Here is a 21,899-nt window from a genome sequence, read left to right as displayed (position 1 = left end):
CCAAAAAAAAAAGATTAATTCCAGGACCACGTATCATGCTTAATGAGAGGTATACATTACAATATTTGTAAACCAGAGTATGCACTTACTATAGCGATCATACTGTGAGAGCATGTCTTCTTGATTGCAAATTATTAAACCAACCACTGAATTACCGGCTCCTGACTCGGGAAAGGCATATACAGAATGTGAAGGGGTAAATCATGAGTTCAGGCGTCCTAACCCCTGACATAGGATAATAATAAATTAAGGGCACAACAAAAGATCAACCAATGCAAATCAGTTAAAACATACTTAAAATTCACTGCAACATTCGCAAAATTAACTTTTTGTTAGCATAGCTCTGATGACGCAGCCAAACGGTTTTACTCCGTTTAGAATTATACTCTTTCGGAAGTCTTATTCCTTTACATGTTTATTCATATTTGATGAACAATGCAATGATTAAAAACTAAAACATTGTTCTAGATACTTTCATCAAACATCCTAGGATTTTGTGAATGTTCCACACATAACTTGCCAACATAAAATATTGGATTTTCAAGTCATTAAATATTATAGCTGTTGAAAGAGACAACAGTAAAGTCGTTAGGTCAATTCACCAAATCAACAGGTAAAGGCATGTTGGTCAAGACCTACTAAAGATAAGTGAATATATATATAATACATGTAATTAAAGATAAGTGCATGTTCAAACTTTTGACCACTGTATAAGTTGAACTTTAAATATGACAGTTGGATTTTGGTTTTCATTAATAGGTTCAATTCTGCTATGCTTGCAAAGTGAGTAGGTCTTCTTTTTTTAAACAACCATTACATACTTTGTATAAGGGATGACACAAACACATACCGCAGGGAAATACTAAATTAATCCAATTCGCAGAACGTGCGAGACCCTCAACTACTTGTAATATCATTTTTAATCTAAAGTTACTGATACATATGATACAATGACCAGGTTATATTATACATTTACGTACAAGCCTGACTAAACCCACCTGCCGATGTCAAGCTATAATAGCAACTAAATATCACTAAAGTACAAAAAAAAACTTGTTATCAACAAAGCTACCTAGATTACTATTCTTTTCAACAGAAAAAAAAGGTAATTGTAAAAAATGAATAGTAATCCATGGATCCCCAAAGCTCATAAGTCAGAAAAATTAAGACTACTAGTAATAATTATCTTTTACCAGTTTTACATTGACACCATAATTATATGAGATCTTCCATTGTGCTCTTTTTCATATTTAGAGTTTCATTTTGAATTTTATTTACATTTTACATAAAATAAGTGGGTTTTTTTCTTTATTTTTTTGTGTTCAAATACATTAAATATATTTTGTAAGTATACTAGTCAACCAAAGTAACGATACACAAGTTTGGACCCCAATTTATCCTAAAATATATTAATTAGGAAAAACTGTCACTGATGAGTCTTATGTAGACGAAACGCATGTCTGGCGTATTAAATTATAATCCTGGTACCTTTGATAACTAATGAAATTATTCAATGATAAACATTAATTTGCAAAGCAAATGCATCAAATTAAAATAATCTGATCTAATTGGAAAGTGAGAAAAATAACGTTTTATTGAACACTGGGATCACATTTATTTTTCGCAAAATGATATAAAAAAGAATATGTGGTATGATTGTCAACGAGACAACTGTCCACAAGAGACCAAACTGACACAGACATTAACATCTATAGGTCACCGTACGGCCTTCAACAATGAGCAAGGCCATACCGCATAGTCAGCTATAAAAGGCCCCGATATGACAATGTAAAACAATTCAAACGAGAATACTAAAGGACTTATTTATAAAAAAAAATGAAAGAAAAATGAAAGAAAAACAAATATGTAACCAACGGAAATACAGGCTCCTGACTTGGGACAGGCACATACACAAAAAATGTGGCGGGGCTAAACATGTTAGCGGGATCCCAACCCTCCCCCTAACCTCGGACAGTGGTATAACAGTACAACATAAGAACGAACTATAAAAATCTGTTGAAAAAGGCTCAACTCATCAGATGGACAAAAATACAATTGGACGTGGCCGGGTACTTGTACATTCCAACAACAAAAAGACACTAGGAACAGATCTTAGAGTACTCGCAGTTATCTGACAGCTAGTTCAAAGCCATTAACAACTAATAAAAAAAAGCATGCATCTAAGACTAAACTATCAATCCGTACACATCAAACATCCAATGGATTTAGTGTAAAGACGTCATAAACAGTCGGAGAAAAACATGACCTTGTGCAATGCTAAGTTACAGGTATCGACAGGTTGTAGATCCATAAATATGTATATGTATATAACATATTAGTAATATTTAGTTTCCTTTTAATTTTCTGATAACAAAATCAATATTTTTAAGAATTGAATGCTTCTTTTTGTAAATTTATTGGGGTATAAAAGCGTTGACCGAAGTACATTTTGTATGAAGCTCTTCATTCTAAAAATGTACGCACGGTCAACGCTTTTACAACCCTATAAAGTTACAAAAAGAAGCATTCAATACTTATAATTACATTTTTTAGCTATGATCACGAAAACACGAATTTTATATATTTTATTATTTAATTCACCTGTGCACTTTATTGTTGGAGCACGTGTTATCATGAATGAAAAGTTATTGAGCATTACAACTGCTTACGGAATAACACGTGATGTGCAGTTAGCCAATCAGAATAAAATATTATAATGAAACATACATCTAATGTAATTATATACCAATAAAAACAATATTCAATGATCTTATTACAGTGTTTAATTGGTTACCTTTAAGAATAAGTTTATTTAAAGGAGCAATAAGTTTACAAGGATCATTTCTACATTTCCGGACACGGAGTCTTATGTAGACGAAACGCGCGTCTGGCGTACTAAATTATAATCCTGGTACCTTTGATAACTATTAACAACATTTCTGTAAAAATAAAGATGTGCTATCTCATTTGAAATAAGTTTTCTACAGGTACAACCAAACTTCAAAACCAAATCTTTATATCTATGGAAAAATTTAGTAAAGTCGACACTTAAATTCGTAAATGAGAATTGAGTATTCAAATATCTACGAAGACATTCAACATTTAAAGCAGATCATGTAGGTTAAAGTCTTCAGTTTTCATTTTTTGGATGAACATACGATTTTTGAAATAAAACTTGCCATAAGAACATTTAATTTTCGCGTTTTTGCCTGAAATCCATGGTTTTGAAGTGTAAAACCAATTTGGCAATTATTTACTTTGGTACAGTGTATCTGTTCCGGACCATATGAGTATTTGGACCATACGCGCATGGTCATGACCATATGCGTATACTCATATGGCCCGACCGTACGCGTATGGTCAAACCATATGAGTATATAATACTCGTTTGGTAATTAACGAGCCGGACCATATGAGTATTTGGACTATATAGAGTTTTTTTTTCAAATATACATTACAGATGTTTCAATTATACAATAAACTTTATCTAAACAAACCAAAGACGGTAACATGAAAATGTGATAAATTTATAATTCAAAGGCTACATATAAATTTAATATTGATGCCACAGTTAGGTGTCATCGCCAATTGCATGTAAGCTAAGGGTGAAATTTATTTCCACACGATACCATAGCTTTTTTTGCATTTGCACGTTTTGGTTGTGCACGATCCTTTTCGGTTTACCTTTTGTTTGCGAGTAAATAGCTAGACATCTTAGATGCTGTGATGCAGTGATATCGAAGTCATTCCGATGTATCTAGAAGCTCTAGATATCAAATATCGTTACATGACTGCAGTACACCATATTCACCAGACAACTTAAATAAAACATCACTGGGGTAAAGCTGATGACCGTAACTGCATTCACGGTCATCCCAAGATGTCGGATGAAAAATTAGGTCAGTTTCTGTATTGTCTGTTAAAGTGTTTCTATATCATTTTCTTTTACAAATCATACATTGAAACGATGTAAATTTATAAAAGAATCACTCGGAAATCACTAATTACTTCTGAGAAATGTGCATTAAACGGGAAATTCGATTTGAAAAAATCGTTAAGATGACCGTAAATCATAATCAAAATATTTTCAAGATGACCGTAACATAAAACAAGGATGACCGTGATTGGTAAAAAGATGACCGTAACGTGTAAAGGATGACCGTAATTTGTAAAGACTAACTGTAATTTATATAGGACGACCGTAACTTTTATAGGATGACCATCAATTCTAAGAAATATCCGTATTGTATTCAAAGCTTTTTTGTTGAGTTTGTCGATCTCAATAGGGGCTCGGTTAGCGTATATAAATATGTTTCATAAATTTCTTTTTTTAAACTATAATATAATTGGCCATATTTAGGATTTATAACAATGATAGTAAATTGCATATTTCTCGTAAACAATGAAATATTTATTGATATCGACTTTAAAATTTTAACACAAATTGACAGCGATACGACGAAAATTTGAAGAAACATGAATGTGTCCCTAGTACACGGATGCCTCGTCTACACTATCATTTTCTATGTTTAGTGAGCTACCATTTGATTTTTAGGGGGGGGGGGGGGGGGGGGGGGGGGGCTAGGATGAAATTTGAAAAAAAATAGGCAGGACAGGAGTTTTGAGTAAAAAAAAAGGCAGGATGAGATACTTTGCAAAAAAAAAAGGCAGGATGACAATTTAGGTAAAAAAAAGTCAGGATAAACTAATAAAAAAAAAGGCAGGACCGAATAGAGTGAAAAATAAAAAGGCAGGACAGAGATTACAACTAAAACAACTAGCCCCCCCCCCCCCCCCCATAAAAATCAAATGGTAGCTCCCTTAGTGGACTATGAAAATGGGATAAAACTGTAATTTGGCATTAGAATTAAAAAGATCATACCATAGGGAAAATGTGTACTAAGTTTCAATTTTATTTAACTTGAAGCTGGACAAACGGACAAACAAACAGACGAACGGACGAACGTACGCACAGACCAGAAAAACATAATGCCAATAAATGGAGCATTAAAAACATTAATAATACATACGAATATTTGGTAATCGAGCCCATGTGTATGGTTCCAGAGGAAGCAGATTAAAATCTTAATTTGTCTTGATATATGCAGGCGGAAACACTTATGAAATAGAACAAAATAATCGAAGCTCTGTGTTTATCGAGAAAGCGATAAATGTTAACTGTAATGTTTGATATAGTAACAAAATTTTAAAAAGTTAATAGAAACAAATAAAACGACAATTTTCTTATTTTAAAAACACCATTTGCATAAGTTTTCAATGTATCTATTACATAGTAATGCAAAACAATAAGATATCAAGTCGACGACATGGTTCTTATCGGGGCCTTTTATAGCTGACTATGCGGTATAGGCTTTGCTCATTGTTGAAGGCCTTACGGTTACCCATAGTTGTTAATGTTTGTGTCATTTTAGTCTTTTCTGGATAGTTGTCTCATTGGCAATAATACCACATCTTCTTTTTTATATATAGTATCTATAAGTTGGATGTAGAAAATGCATAACCTCCGATTTTTTTTTATCACGGACGGAGAACATATCAATCTTTTAGTTCAGAAATTTTTGTGTCTGCCCTTCCATTATGTGAATCAAGAAAAAAATCCCCAAAACAGGTAACGATTGTATCGAAAAGAGAAAAATCGAGTGCACCTTTTTATGTTAGGGCATGTTTGGGGTATATATTTTGTCTTTACAACGTACAAAGCAAGAGTATTTTATATAGCATCTCGCTTCAGATTCTATCATTATTATATATCAAAGCTACAGGTTGATTTTATAACGTAAAAAAATGACAGTACGAAAAGATGAAATATATGGGTCAAGTGAAATACCTATCTAATGAATCACAAAAACAGAGTAGGTGTGTTCGAATAGCTATTTTTTCTAAAAGTACTTGACGACAGTCTTTTAATTTGGATGATGAAAATGGATATCTTCGAAAAAATATGATTTTCTTGTGTGTGATAACTAGGGTTTATAAATCTTCAACCACTGAAAATGTTTAGTCTGCCCCTCCACGAAATATTTAATTAGAATTTTTTTAAATGCTTAATTATTTTCAAAAATTCCATCTGACATCCGAACAGACAATATTTTTGAATATTTAAAAGTTGAATCAATGCAGACAAGATCATTAACTAATGCTCATTAGCTAGTAGATACATTTGTCTTTTAAAATATAACTGACATATAACTATCGATCGTAATGGTGCTATGTGGATAAATTTATCACTTTTCAAGAGCAAAATTGGCAGAGCGTCATCCCTACAATGGCTTCCATTTCTACGATTGTGAGCATGAACTGGCGTAATGGGGAGATAATTTTGAAGAAGTAGAATCCTGACTGTATGAATAACATTTCTGTATATATACAAATTGACAACGTTCCGCCTTGTGATACGCTTTTCGTACAATACTATTTTAAGGATCTACTTTGCTGGAGCTCACCTTAACTAGTTTATTTGAATGATATTTTCAAAATATTTCTGTTATTTTATTTGCATGACAAAATGAAAGACGATATAATATCAATGGGTGTACATGCAATTTTTTGGCATTTTTAAAAATGTGTATTTATTATATGTCATTAAAAGGAATCCCAGAAACACACAAAAAATCTTTTGTCGAGCAGTTGAGGGCTGTGCACCGCATTTTTTTCATTATGCTTGTAAGGTGTCATTTTATCGCGCTTTTGTAGCATGTTTTCCCTTCCTGTTCATTTGCATGTCTTTTGGCAAATTCATTTTAAAAATTAAACCATCTACTGTAAACAAGATACATATGGTAATCTTTGCATTTGAAGCACTTCTTATTTTCTTCTACCTATAGGATAAAACTCTCATATTAATATGTGTATACCAACACGATTAATCATTTGATACAAAAAGATAGTTATATAAATACGGATATTTCTTAGAATTGAGGGTCATCCTTTAAAAGTTACGGTCATCATTTACAAATTACGGTCATCTTAAAAGCAGTTACGGTCAGCCTTGTTATGAATCGCTGATTCTGTTACGGTCATCTCGATTGTGATTTACGGTCATCTTGGCGATTTTTTCAAATCGAATTTCCCGTTTCATGCACATTTCTCAGAAGTAATTAGTGATTTCCGAGTGATTCTTTTATAAATTTACATCGTTTCAATGTATGATTTGTAAAGAAAATGAAATAGAAACACTTTAACAGACAATACAGAAACTGACCTAATTTTTCATCCGACATCTTGGGATGACCGTGAATGCAGTTACGGTCATCAGCTTTACCCCAGTGAAACATGGTCCTTGTCGGTGACGTACTATGTAACAGTTCATTACAGACATTTTTGGAAGTTATCTTTTAAAGTCGACATATTAATATTGCCTTTTACTCGATGTATAAAATTTGTTCATTGTTTTAATTAGTGAGTAAAATTAACTATGTGAAACTGCTAATTTTTTATTTAGTTAATATTTTTATTATAATATTACAATGAAATGACTATTATGATAGCGCATTTTTAATGACGTGACAACTATAACGGTCTTACCATATGAAGAGTTTAAAAGTATTAAAAGTAAACGTGTAACATACTGTTAATTACCCCGACTATACGTGTATGGTGGGACTATATGAGTATATACCCATATGGTCCAAATCCTCGTAGCGGCCGGAACATTATGATATTTGATACCCATATGGGCCGGAACAAATTAAAATTTAAAACTGCATATTAACCATGCTGATTTGCGCTGCTGGTGTAATTCTATTGATTTCTGCATTAATGTAGACAGTTAAACATCTTTATTGTTCACTATATTCAAAAGGGGCATTAGGTACGAGATAAAGGAAATTCAAATATTAAGATTTTTGTTTTTGCTCAACCATTTTTGAAAGTGATATAGTGAAATAATGAATTGCTTTTATCGGCCAATTTGGTTCATTTTTGTCAAAGTCAAGAAACACTGCCCATGAACCTCACTGAATCCATATGCATGCGACCTTCAATTTATCTCCTTTAGGATAATCGCTACTCTGTATGAAATAAAAAAAAAATAAAAGACCGTAATAAATTGACAATGGTGCGGGAATTTCTCGCTGCATTTAAGGCCTGTTGGTGACCTTCTGCTGTTGTCTGTTCTATGGTCTCTTTGACACATTCCCCATTTCATTCTCATTTTGTAATATATAAATATAAAGGAACCGAAAGAGCAGAAACAATATAACAGTCTGTGTGTTTGTTTTCAAGGTATGAGCCATTGAATATTTGGCGGGAAATAATTCTCTCTAGACTTTTCATACATTTCACATTGGCACCCTATTTCTTAAAAATCATTATTAAAAATAACAAGGATTTTAAAGCATTTTGAATTATGGCTTCTTGAACTATGTGATATAAATATGAAAAGAAAAGTAGGGGTTAGTAAAGATTTGTTTTTTAATGGCATTACATGAACAAAACAGAGGATTCCAAGTATCTTGCAAAGATTAAAAAAGACATGAAGAGGTGGAAACACCCTTAATTGGAAATGGGTTACGCATGGATTCGGCTATCAAACGAAAAATAATTTTAAAATGAAAGTGAACATACATGTACATTTATTGTAGATGAAACATTTGGTTGACTGACTCGATTCACAAAAAAATCTAGTCCAAATGATTATGACGTCTTAGAAGGCTATTTTACATTTTTGCTTTGACGCCTCCCTGCGACGTCATAATGCTGAAGCCACCATTTTCGGTTGGATGTTGAGAGCATATTTTGCTCTCAACTTTGAGACCCAATTTTAGCCATAAAAGTTTCATTGAAGGCTAAAATTTATTGCATATATAAAAATTCTAACCTATTATGTGTTTGTTTGTGCAAAATATTTCCAATTAATCCCAACAGTAATAATAAAATAAGTTAAAATTCCATCCGAGGCGGGAACTTGTCGACGGATTTTTTAAAATGTTTATCTGATTTCTTTTTAGAAGATTATAAAATAATTTTTGCACCAAACTCGGTCAAATTTGACAGACCCGAATTTCCGGAACCCTTGATTTATATTATCCGAAAAGTCAGGTCCGTAACATTTTACCGAGTTTGGTTCAAAAATATATTTTATACTCTCAAAATGAAGCATCTTTGGGATAAATCAGCAAATTCCCTCACAAAGTCCAACTGAAAATATGAGTTCGGCGTTATGAAGTCGATGTAAGGCGTTAAAGAAAAAAATATAATAGCCTTTCAAGATATCATAATTATTTGGACTAAAAAAATCATTCTTATACAGGTAAAAACGATGATAAACTTTCTTTTTCGTCCTAGAATATGAAATTGAACAGATCTAGAAAAAATTCAAATTGCACGTGATCGTTATTAGTTTATATTTGCTATGTTTATATCTGGGGATATCACCGTTTGCTGTCTTCGGAGGTCATCTCGACTGTTACCTATATAGCGTCCAGACTGAGATACACACGAAATGAAGATACATATTATCGAGTGCATGCATTGTTAATTGTTTGTTTTAAACTTTTTGTAAACTGGACATATGTTCAATATATAAAAAGAAGATGTGGTATGATTGCCAATGAGACAACCGTCCACAAGAGACCAAATGACACAAAAATTAAATATGTTATAAAATAAATATAAGAATTCGGGTCAGCTAATGACCCTTTAATGATATATATATATTGATTCTAGTTTCAGTGAATTAATGTCCAACCTTTGTTCAATATTTGTAGTATGTTTCTTATTTCCACAGTTCATATAATACTATATGTTTCTGTGTTTGAGATTCGACATACTCTAAAGACAGAATATCATTACCTGAAAGGTAGCTGAGTATGTTGTATGTTTTTGATAAATGGCATCATATGCATCTGCGAAGCATGTTTTATTCATAATTAGTAAATAAACATTGTCGGTTTGACATATTCCCCAATTCCAATCTCAATTTTACTAATTAACACCTTTTATGTAAACTATACATTATGGGTTTTGCTCATTGATTACGATCGTACGTTGACAAGTAACTTCTTGCATCTACGTCATTTGGAAAGTTAACTCATTGGTAATCATTGAAAATATTTAAATTTGATAATGATAATTATATTTGTTCTTGAGGTTTTGATTTCCAAATTTATAAAGTTTGTACAATGCAAATATTATAATAATCGAATTATTATGGTTTCAAGAAGGACAAACTAAGATGTAAATAGTCCATAGCTAAGAAACATCGATGGTCTTATCGTATCGAAACTTTTGCACACACCATCATGATTTGATTGATTATATTTTGTGATACATATCACATCATAATAATTTTCTTTTTGATAGGCACGATTTTCCTTTTCTCGCTTGCGAAAGCGCTTATTCGATTCTTTATAACAAATTTTAACTTGCCACATCCAACACAACTTGCGTCACTAGTTAAGCAAGAACGAATCAAAATTTATTTTTTTGAACAACTTTATCCGTTTTGTTAGATGTTTTTCCCCGTCGATCTTAGTTTTTCTGTGTTTGGTCGACTTATTGTTACGATCGTTCCTTTTTTCGATTCAACACTTGGATAAAAATCAAATTAAGAAATTCTTGGTTATTATTTAATTTGTCGACATCTTTAAAAAAGGAATCATTGAATATGTTCTGATTATGACTGCAATAGTATTCACTGTATTCAATCCCATTTTTATTTATAGGCAGTCTACTCATAGCTGTGTAAGTTGATAAAAAAACTAATTACATGTCTTTTATACATATAAATATTTTAATCAAATTTAATCGTTTTATATTAGTAGAGGTGAATGGAAATGGTTTGGATACTTTAGGAAAGGATTTTAAGATACAGTTTTATGATGCCGATGGTAATTACACTGATACTGGGTTTGTCGAATATTCAGACAACAGTTCGCGTAAGTTTTATTAAAAGAAAAATAGAGACATTATATTAGGTAACACAGCACTTTTGTTATGCAGTTTCGTTAATGTAACATAAAACATTGTGGATTTATTTTCTTTTCTTACATTTGGACGCCGACATTGAACCGCTTACACTACTGTAGGTTTTTTCAAGTTATCCTCCTTAGGTTATGTTTTATTCATACATCTAATAGAACGGACGTCTGATTATATAACTACATAGTTATAAATAATGTAAATTTAAGCTACATGTATGCACATATATCCCATATCCTTTGATTTTTCCTAATATATATATAAGAAGATATTGTATGAGTGCGAATGAGACGACTCTCCATCCAAGGGATAATTTGATACAGAAAAAAATATCAAAGTGAGGTCTGCAACATGGAGCCTTTGCTGAAACCGAACAGCAAGCTATTAAGCTACAATAATATAATAATAAGTAATTATTTATATAATTTAAGAACAACAACTAGTTTTTTTAAATGAAATGAATGCTTTTAATGTTCGTCGTGTATTCAATTCCTATAGGGAAAGGTTGAATATAAAGTATTTTACATGCATATATGATGTTGAAAATGTACGTACATGTTTTTCTTAACAACATTTATACTTTGTATCAGCTAGTTGAAAAGAGTAACAGTTATGTATCAAGTAGCCATTTGAAAGCTGCAATATATCAAAGAATTAACATTTGTAGGGCCATGTAAAGGAAAAAAATGTGCGACTAGTATCTAGATTGACTTACTTTGAATTGAATGCGAACAATCATGAATTTCTTTGTAAGAAAAGAAGCTCCTGTCGATTATCAACCGGTTGTACATGTACTATCATGTTCTTTGAGATCAAATTGAATTAAGTATAAGCAAACATCACAAACGGATTAGAGTCATGCTTTGGTCTACTTTCGATATTTTAAGTCACCCCTTGGCTGTTAAAATATCCCTAAATCGAACATAGAAAATGTTATCTGAAAGTTACAAAAAAATTGATTCACACTTAAATGAAAAAATCAAAATAAAATCCCCCCAAACCAATAACAAATAAGAAAGCTAAACTAACTGCAGACTTGCTATTATACATTTAGCTATATAAATGTAGTTAACTTATTGATTATGAAAAACAATTATATCTTTGCATTCATGGCAACTGTACGCACATTTGGTTTTTTATCTACTAACACAACCCTAACTTTTCACTATCAGAGAAGCACAGAAGAGCAAGTTTAAGGCCAGGAAACGCCACTTCAACTGATAGTTGTGATCATGTTCGAGGAGTTCCGAGGGAATTGAGAAGCTCGTCAGTTATGAAGCCGCACGGAATAGCGATATTTTACCAGAAATATACAGAAGCATATGGCATACCAATTTTATGTGAGTCTTTTTGAGACTGACTCAGTTTCTATATAGTGCGCTAAGTATATTTACATTGTTCAAATATGGCATGCACAACTTTATATAATATATCATTAGCTAAAAGAAAAGTTATCTGAATTCATTGTTTAAAACGTTGATTCACTGAAAAAAGATTTGTTTTATTTGCTCCTAATTTTACAAATACTAGTACTATTAACCCTTGTCATGCGAGGGTCGTAATATTACGGCAGTACCAAGACCACCGTTATTTGGTATCAATTGCGCTCTATACATTTGACGTCATCGTAATGCCATTTAATTCGTAGTATATGCATTTTTTCTCAATATGACACTTTTGATTGTTATATTTCTCAATTTTAATATTCATTTTGAGCTCAAATACGAACTTCAAAAATTGAAATTGGACAAAATTGGGTTTCTTTGAGGGGTTGGCTTACCTTCGAGGTCTGAAAAATGGAGTTATGAGGACGGAAACCTTGACAAATACTGTTAACCTAAAGGCATATAACAACTGATCGTGTTTATTATCAAAATACGCCAAGGAAACGACTACTTCCAGTTGCAAGTCCAGTTAAAGTGCAAAATCGGAAAAAAATCGGATTTTTTTAAAAGTCTTTAGACTGATGAACCAAGATCAGTTTCACTCCGACCTAACAACTGTTGTGATAAATGTGTTAACTGGGGTCCACTCTACATGTAAACTACAGTTGGATGCATTTATAAGCATCTCTTGGACTTTGAGGTCGAGAAAAAAACGTCAAAATTGACGCTCTTTTTCACAGAGGACTAACTAACAAATTCCCGCCCACCCTTGGTGCTATTATCGTCTAATTATTTCTGTTTCGTTAATGTCGTAGAATTAGATGAGTCCTTTAGTTTAAAGTTTTTGCATTAAATATACTTAAAACTTTAAAAGTTAGCATCTACAATGAGACTCTCAAACCATCACTGTTCTCTGTACTTGGCGCTATGGTATTTTATCATTTACAGATGCAGTTGCATTGACAATGTACTACGACAAATTTTGTTATGTTGTTTCATCAAATATTGAATGATTACTTAATGTAGCTCCTGCTTTAAGTTAAGCTGATCACCGATTTCTTTTTTTGTATTTTTTTCTCGGCAAAAGAGAACACATAAAAAGTATACACACATCAAAATAATGTCGGCGATTATTTTACGTCTTGTGACATTAAGGTGAATCGTAAACAATATTGGTCTTAAAAAACGAAATTATGTATAAACAAAGAAGATGTGGTATGATTGCCAATGAGACAACACTCTACAAGAGACCAAAATGACACAGCAATTAACAGTGTATCAATATAATATATTGCAGCATCCTGGAATGTAAATGACGATGCCTTGAGGAGAGCTTGTTATATAACACGGTTTCTTTTTGCTGATAATTATGCCGTGCGAAACTCCTTTTACCAGAGATCTGGACGTTCAGCTGTAATAGGAGTACATGAAGGTACAACTAGTATACCGGAATACAGTCATATGGATCCCTCTTTCTCGGACAATAGAGCACGCGGACTTGGGGCTACTGATTCTGCACCAGTTTCTACAGGTGCTGAAGAAAATTTGTTGTGTTTGCAAAATGATCGTTATAGTGAAGATATATATTTACACGAATTTGCTCATGGAGTGGCAAATCTTGGTGCTAGATATGGTATAAGTGGTTGGTTTCAAAGATTAGAAAATCAGTATAAAATTGCAAAACAACAGGGTCTTCTGGAGCATAATTATGCTATTAGTAGTAGTGTTGAGTATTTCGTAAGTATTGTTCTAGCTTTATATTCAACCTTTTTCCTCAACCGGTACGATTAAAAGCTTGTATATTGCTGAAGACAATTACTAGCTTCTAACTACCAATCCAGTTTCTTATGTCGGTATCTTGTTGTCTCTTTTGCGTTTTCCCCTCAAAATGTTTCATTAAGAAAGATTCTCTATCCATCCAAAACCCATTCCTTCAACAGAATTTCCGGTCGTTTTTCAGATTTCAGAGAGAGAAAACTTTAGTACAGAGTATCTTATGGGTTAATTAAGCAATGTTCGAACAATATGTTTGAGAGATTAAAATACACTTATGTTACACTAAATACGTATCAATTTTCAACTGAATACGAATCACTGCTACACAATTAACAATCAATCTAGTTGAACAAATAAGGGTAAATTAATGATTGATAATCAGTCTATATATCCTAAGAATATAAATTACATTGATGCAATTTACCAGGCACTAACATGTCATTTAAAGGACATCTTAAGCTTTCTATTAATCCTTTAGTTTAAGAAGATATTTATAAACCTATGCCATACAATCAGTTTTCTTCAAACATATATATATATATAAAAGCATCATCTTGTTCATGGACGAACATATTCATGTAAGAGATAGAGAACAGCAAAATAAGCTATACTTTGTTATCAATAATTTTTAGAAGTGTCTTATGATATACGACATACACATTCTTCTTGTATTTTTTCTCTATACACATGTTATTCTAATTAACCAGGCTGCAGGCGTGCAAAGCTACTTTAATGCAACTGACTACAGTACAACACCAAATGGGACGATAAGCACAAAAGACAAGCTACGAACATATGATCCTGCACTCTATCAGCTGATTGAAGAAGTCTGGCCCTGTCATAATATTTACCTCAAAAGATGTGTTGCAAGTAGAGGTAATTAATGATGTCTGCCTTACAGAAGATTTTTAATTATTCGTTTCCAAATAGTTAAACACTTATCTAATGCCTCTGGATAGCTTTGACAGATATAATATAATCTGTCCTATTAGTATTATATATAGGAAACACAATAATGTGCTTAGAAATGCGATTCATAATAATATCAAATGCATCGTTTTGAAGCTAGAAAATGCATTTAATTATGCGATAACCCTTTAATCATGAACATGAAACATATATTTTTTTTTGTGAAATTTGGGATCAGTCGAAGATGTGTTTTTTTTTTTACTTTCTCATGTCCATACAAAAGGGTGATAGACTATTAGTAAATACTTTATTTGTATTTTTTATTTTATTTCTAATATTAAGAATTGTCTACCTCAGGAAAGGGTACCTTAGCTGTATTTGCCAAAAAAAACTTTCGAAGTTTTTGGGTTTTCAATGCACTTCAACTTCGAAGTACTCAATCCGACCTTAAACTTTTATGATTAAAGCGTCGCTATTGGGTCAGACGAGTGTCTGGCATACATCATTTTATTTTAGAATCTCTGACGAGTATTTTTGATTTTGAGATAACACCTTTCAAACAATTTCTGAATGATGCAGGTTATCCCTTAAACAGTTTAAGTCAGTTCTAACATAGAATAAATGGCAAGCTCTTACCTAGTCCTCAATTCTCTTTAACTTTGTAATTGTTTGGCTTTATAACTTTTTTGATCTGATGGGTCTTTTGTAGACGAAACGAGCGTCTTGCGTATTAAATTATAATCCTTGTACCTTTGATAACTATTTACACCACTGGTTCGATGCCACTGCTGGTGGACTTTTCGTCCCCGCGGGTATCACCCGTGAGCCCATTAGTCACCACTGCTTCTGACAGTCTGTTCTCTATAACAGTTTTAGATCAAAGTTCTATCTTTTTAAATTAATTAATTTTCTCTTAATTTAAAACAAAAATGACTGGCTTTATTATTTCAAACAAATTTTTCTGTTAGTCTGTTATATTGATTTACTTTTCATGAATTTAGTGATATACTTTATATGATTTTCAATACTTGTTTTACGCTTTACTTTGTTACCAAATGTTTCTATTTTGTTTTCTTTCTGTAGAGGGGAATGTAAAAGATGTTATCCCAACTGCATAATAAATCCTGTAACGTTCAAGAAATCCGAGGTTGACTTTAGATTTGCATATTAACCATTCTTTACGGAGATTAAGAAAACAAGGAAAGACACGGAGCACAAAGACAACAACTCAACCGAAGGGCAGAAAAAGCCCAAGACATTTGTCAACGCAGCTAGACAATTCAACACTCAATGCCATAAACAATAATGAATACTAGCGCAACGAAATAAAAGCCACACTAAACTCCGTTATATACAAAGTCACAAAATTGAAAAACAAAACAAACAGGACATAACTAATAATATTAGTTGTCTTGGTGTAATCAGCGGTGTACAGAATTTTACACCGTTGTTGAAAATTCAGTCACCCTGAGGCGCAGGAATGAAAAATTTCAAGCGTAATATTTTTCAATGTCCATGTTGCTGCACATTGTCAAATACTTTTTTACTTTAATTTTAGAAAAATTCAGAAAATTTTTGTTCTTTTTTTAGTTTTCCCCTAAAAAAAAATTAATATCTGTAATAAAAAATTTTGATTTGTTTTTTCTTTTTTTTGAAGCATTTTGATATTATTATTATTATTATTATTTTATTTTTTTTAATTTAATTTTTTTTCTTTATTTTTGCAAAATTTATTTTTTTTAAATTTTTTGGCAAAATTTTATTTATCCCGTGGGGAACAAGGGAGGGCGGGTGTAGTCAACCAATCAGATTGCAGTATTTTTTTCTGCATAAGAAATAAAAATATTTATTTTCCTTTTTATGCCCAACTTACAATCCACCTTCGATATTAGAGGGGCATTATGTTTTCTGGTCTGTGCGTGTGTTCGTTCATTCGTCCGTTTGTCCCGCTTCAGGTTGAAGTTTTTGGTCAAGGTAGGTTTTGATGAAGTTGAAGTTCAATCAACTTGAACCTTCGTATACATGTTTCTTATGATATGATATTTCTAATTTTGAGTTAGAGTTTTTACCCAAATTGCACGATGCACTGAACATTGAAAATGATAGTGCGAGTGGGGCATCCGTATACTGGGGAAACATTCTTGTTTTAATGTTTAAACTGATTACCTGATGGGTATGTTGTCTTGGAATTTACCAGTCTTAAAAAAATATAAGATATTGTATTTTTAAGATCTAAATATTGAAAACAATGTATTGTATTTAAATTATATTTGGGGATTTTTCTGTTTTTCAATAACATATATACGTAAGTCTTAGAGAACCCAATCTTGTAAACATTAAATGAATGTCCTAGAAAAGACTATGCGTACGACCTTAAAAAAGTAACATAAACATAATCGTATTACATGTATGTTTCATTTATAAAAGAATAAAAATTACGAGGCATTCCTTAATTAGATTTTATTTCTCGGGTGCAATATTTATGACTGCACGTCCAGTGCTTTACATGACAACGCCACGACAATGTATAGGAAAACAATCGAACAGATTGATAAACACTTTGTAAATAGTCAAACATGTAATTATTAATTCAATACTTGTTATTTTTTTTAAAATTGTATAGGGCTGTAAAAGCGTCGATCGTTCGCAAATGTTTAACAGTTAAAAGCGCGTACGTTGTTGCTTCATACACAATGTGCCTCGGTCAAATATTTAGCACCACAATAAAATAATAAAAAAATGGCTTTCCATTCACTTCAGTAATGCAAATCACAATATGAAGTATTTACTTGGATATTTTTGTATTTCAACTTAAACTATTTACATCTCATTTTGCAGCACAAGAACAACAGCAGAATATACATACAAACTGTCAGGGTATGTTCAAATTAGAAGATTTTCAATCACTTGTAATGAGGAACGAAACCAAATATTGTCACTAGGCTAACGAAAGCGCAGATCGCTCAAAAATGCAAGCTACTGTACACTATAGAAACTTTCCCTTTGCGATTTACATAATTTCAAAAGACCAATATGAAAATTATTTCCATATGTATTTAAATCTGTAGAAGCTTCAAACTGAATACATTTCCTTTTCTGAAGTAATCGGTACCTCGATCTTTGTTTCTGATACTAGATGGTAGCATTTTATCTCCGACTTTAAAATACGCTGATGTCTAACATTCCTAAATGACATTTACCAAAATATCATTGCAAATTTGTAAGACACGGCTTCAGCTACGTGTAGTACCACTGTCAGATTTTGCTAAGATACGGTGTGCATATATTATAACTTTTATAATATCGAGATGAACATTTTCACCTCTCTGCTGCACAAGTCTCATTAACTAAAATCGGTATGATAGCATGATGAAGGTACAATGAGGCATGCATGGATTTCAAATTTTACATTAAAACAAAATAAAAACTCGTATGTACACTGTGGCCTGAGTACCTTTAAAAGGCAAAATGGGTCAAGGAATTCTTTTTAAAAATAATGATGATTTTCTTCATTTCTTATGATATTTTAAAAGCGTTATGATTTAAACACGAATTTTACAGAACTGGGTAAAAAAAATAATGATGTGCTACATTTTTAATGTATTTAATATGTTGCACCCTTCTCAGAATTTACTTATGAATTATGAATACTACTTTTTGTTAATTCATTGGAGTGTAAAAGCGTAAACCAGAGTACATTTTCCATAAAGCGCGGAAGTACTGCATTCTAAAAATGTGCGTACGATCAACCCCATGAAATTACTAAAAGAAGCATTTAATAATATTTCTTTTTGTACACTTTTTTTGTGATAGCATTTGTCATCTTGAATTATAAACTTCATTAGGCTATGAAGGTGAATTCTAGTATGACGAACAAGCGTTGTTATCCAATCAAGATAGCGGATTCTTCTGAAATATACATGTTATGTAGTTATAAGTAACATTACACTCGTCTGGCGTACCTAATTATTAAACTGGTAACTTTGATGAGGATTTTGTTTACATTTACTTCTAGGTTGTAAAGACAGTCATCCAAACTGTCATTTTTGGGCAACTACTGGAGAATGTTCAAAGAGCCGAGAATATATGCTTTTAAACTGCAAACACAGCTGTAATAAATGTAGCGAACAAGGTGCTATATTTTTCAACATATTACTTTTCAAATGCCTTGATAATTTTTATAACTTATGTATTATAGGAGTGTAAAAAATGTCTCAATCGTTTTTAATGTACTATAATCCGTGTGGATTTTAAAGAAATGATCGAACTCAAGTTTTCATAAAGAAAGAAAACCGCATTTAATGTTAAATAAAAAATGTAACATGTATCAAATAAGGAGATGTGGTATGTTTTGCTATGAGTAATCTATCCATCAGAGTCAACATGACGTGCATGTATGCAACTATAGGTAAATGTGTAAGTTTTTCAACTGCTGACGGAGGACATATTTTAAACTTTAGCTCTCGACAAATAAGTTGAAGATCTACTTGGTAAAGCAAAGACACGACTTACACTTTACCATTCCCTTGTAACCCTCTATAACAATCTGACCATGTGATAGGTTTGCCAATGCGATCACACTTCATCATACACCAAATAACGTTGAAATTAACAACTATCGGTCACCAAATGCCCTTCAACAATTAGAAAACCCCATGCTGCATAATAAAACAAAATCACAGATAAAATATTTTATTTAAAAACTTCGCGAAAGAAATATCAAGCACTGAAGTTAAAGGGCACAGGAGAGTAAATAAAAAATATGATAATTGCACGGTCGTTGCAAGTACAAACTGAATTAGTGTAAGCTACCTTCCTCTTGCCTTAATTACCTAATGTATGTAACAGTCACTTCATTTAATTTGTTAACATGCCTGAAAGTTATATTTATATTTGAGTCAAAATTTTACGAAGATTTTTACTTTTTTGGTTTTCAAAACTTACATTAGTAAATTTCAACAAAAATCATGGAAGAGGGTTTAAACCGCACGATTTCTTGTGGTTGTATATGTTGGTTTTTTTTTTGTAGTTTTATCAAAATGAATGAAAATTAGGATATGTTATCTCGAAATTTCAATGTCTAAGCTGTTACTTTTTTTCACTCTGCTTTATTGCTTTAATTTCAGGTGGCACTTTATGTACTGACAGCAATCTGCTTTGTCATGATTGGGCTGCACGTGGAGAATGTAATAGAAACCCAGCTTATATGCATGAATCTTGCAAAAAGAGCTGCAACCGTTGTTAAGTGAAATATAAATCTAATAAACTACAAATGTATTGCACTATCTTAATTTTTCTGAGTAAACTAAATATTGATCATGTTTGTAAAAAGAAGCTGGTTTGTCATAACAGTATCATTTGATTGTTTTCAAATCCATTTGGCTGACCAAATATTTGGTCCACGGTGATTATAATGTCAGAAATGTGACTTGAACATTGAAAGTTGTATAACTTTACGTTATATGTATCTTAAACTACAAAATTACAAAAAAGGAAAGAAATGAGGATTAATCATTTGAATAGCTGAAAATTAAAGTTTATCTTCGAAAATGAAGCCACATCAAATGCAATTGAAGTGTAAAAAAACAGGGATATTTTTCCGTGCGTTTAATAACATGAAATAATCGTCATTGATTGCATGTGCAAGGAGTGCATGTGCAAATACTCCATGATGATTATTTCATGTTTTATATATTTAAGACTAAAAGTTTGGAAACTAAAGATTTAAATAAAGACGACAGTAGTATACCGCTGTTCCATAGTAATAAATCGATAAAGCGAAAACTAATCCGGGTCACAAACAAAAACCGAGGAAAACATATGAACTACAAGAGGGGGACAATAGAAACACTGAACTTCACAAAATCGCCATACTATGTAGACATTGACTAACTGAAACAACTGCCATATTCCTGACTTGGTACAAGACTTTTTAAGAAAGAAATGGTCGTTTGCATCTGGTTTTATGGCTTGCCAGACGTTATATAACAATGTTAACGCTATTTATTTAACAAGAATTCAGTAAAAAATACACGCAAGAACACACAGGACAGCGAACTGCATAAAAAAATAATATAATAGTATATTTTAACATGTAAACCATTGTATGATAATGAACGCCTCCCATGTATTTACTACAGTATACCAGGACACGACACACGAATAATAAACTATGTCACACGAATGTATCAGCGCCACAAACAAGACGTATTTTTGTGACGTTTATATGATCACTCGTCAATTTCTAAAAATAGAATAGATTTGTTTAACTGTAGACCAATACAAGACTATAAAATTGAGATTGAGTTTGTAATAGTGTTATTTTATATGTATCTAACCATGACAGGAGTATTAAACGTTTATAAGCATTAATTAATACTACATGACATTTAAAAACTCTTAATATAACATTAATTTAAGTTTTGAATATATAATGATGCATGAATACAGCATTTGTTTCCTTTTCCTGTTCTGGTAATTCATGATATTAATTGGTTGAAATGCACTGAAATTTATAATTAAGGGTAGAAAACTTCATAATTTTCTATTGTAACCAACCTTTGTCCAATTACCAGACACGAAGAAACAAAAGACCTCCTATGTATAACTCAGGATGAGGATACCTTAAAATTGGGTGGGTAGGTCGGAGTTTTTTTTCGGGCTTGTTATAAATAAAGGCAACAGTAGTATACCGCTGTTCTAAATTCATAAATCGATAGAGAAAAAAGCGAATCCGGGTTATACACTTTCTGAGGGAATTGCATCAAATATAAGAGAACTACGACACAGCAGAAACACAACATTAAAATGTAACACACACAGAAACGAACTATAATATAACAATGGCCATTTTTCTGACTTGGTACAGGACATGTTTTAAAGAAACAA

The 21,899-nt window shown here is 32.0% G+C and overlaps 1 protein-coding gene across 2 annotated transcripts; it reads left to right on the top strand.

Moving 5' to 3' along the window:
* The first annotated feature begins 692 nt into the window (after positions 1 to 692).
* On the top strand, positions 693 to 20,291 carry LOC139514964 (uncharacterized). Of its 2 annotated transcripts, none has more exons than XM_071304540.1 (8): positions 693 to 783; positions 10,785 to 10,898; positions 12,114 to 12,281; positions 13,624 to 14,063; positions 14,810 to 14,978; positions 17,850 to 17,888; positions 19,027 to 19,143; positions 20,138 to 20,291. In XM_071304540.1, exons 1-8 carry the CDS (start codon positions 729 to 731, stop codon positions 20,254 to 20,256), a joined length of 1,221 nt encoding a protein of 406 aa, XP_071160641.1. In that variant the 5' UTR covers positions 693 to 728; the 3' UTR covers positions 20,257 to 20,291. The 2 variants fall into 2 exon arrangements, with proteins under 2 accessions (XP_071160641.1, XP_071160640.1); XM_071304539.1 differs by having other exon boundaries at positions 10,782 to 10,898.
* The last annotated feature ends 1,608 nt before the right edge of the window (positions 20,292 to 21,899 follow it).

This window comes from Mytilus edulis, chromosome 3, assembly GCF_963676685.1.
Source record: "Mytilus edulis chromosome 3, xbMytEdul2.2, whole genome shotgun sequence".
Classification (NCBI taxonomy): Eukaryota; Metazoa; Mollusca; class Bivalvia; order Mytilida; family Mytilidae; genus Mytilus; species Mytilus edulis.
Note: the sequence above shows the minus strand (reverse complement) of the source record. Positions and strands in the feature narration are given on the sequence as shown.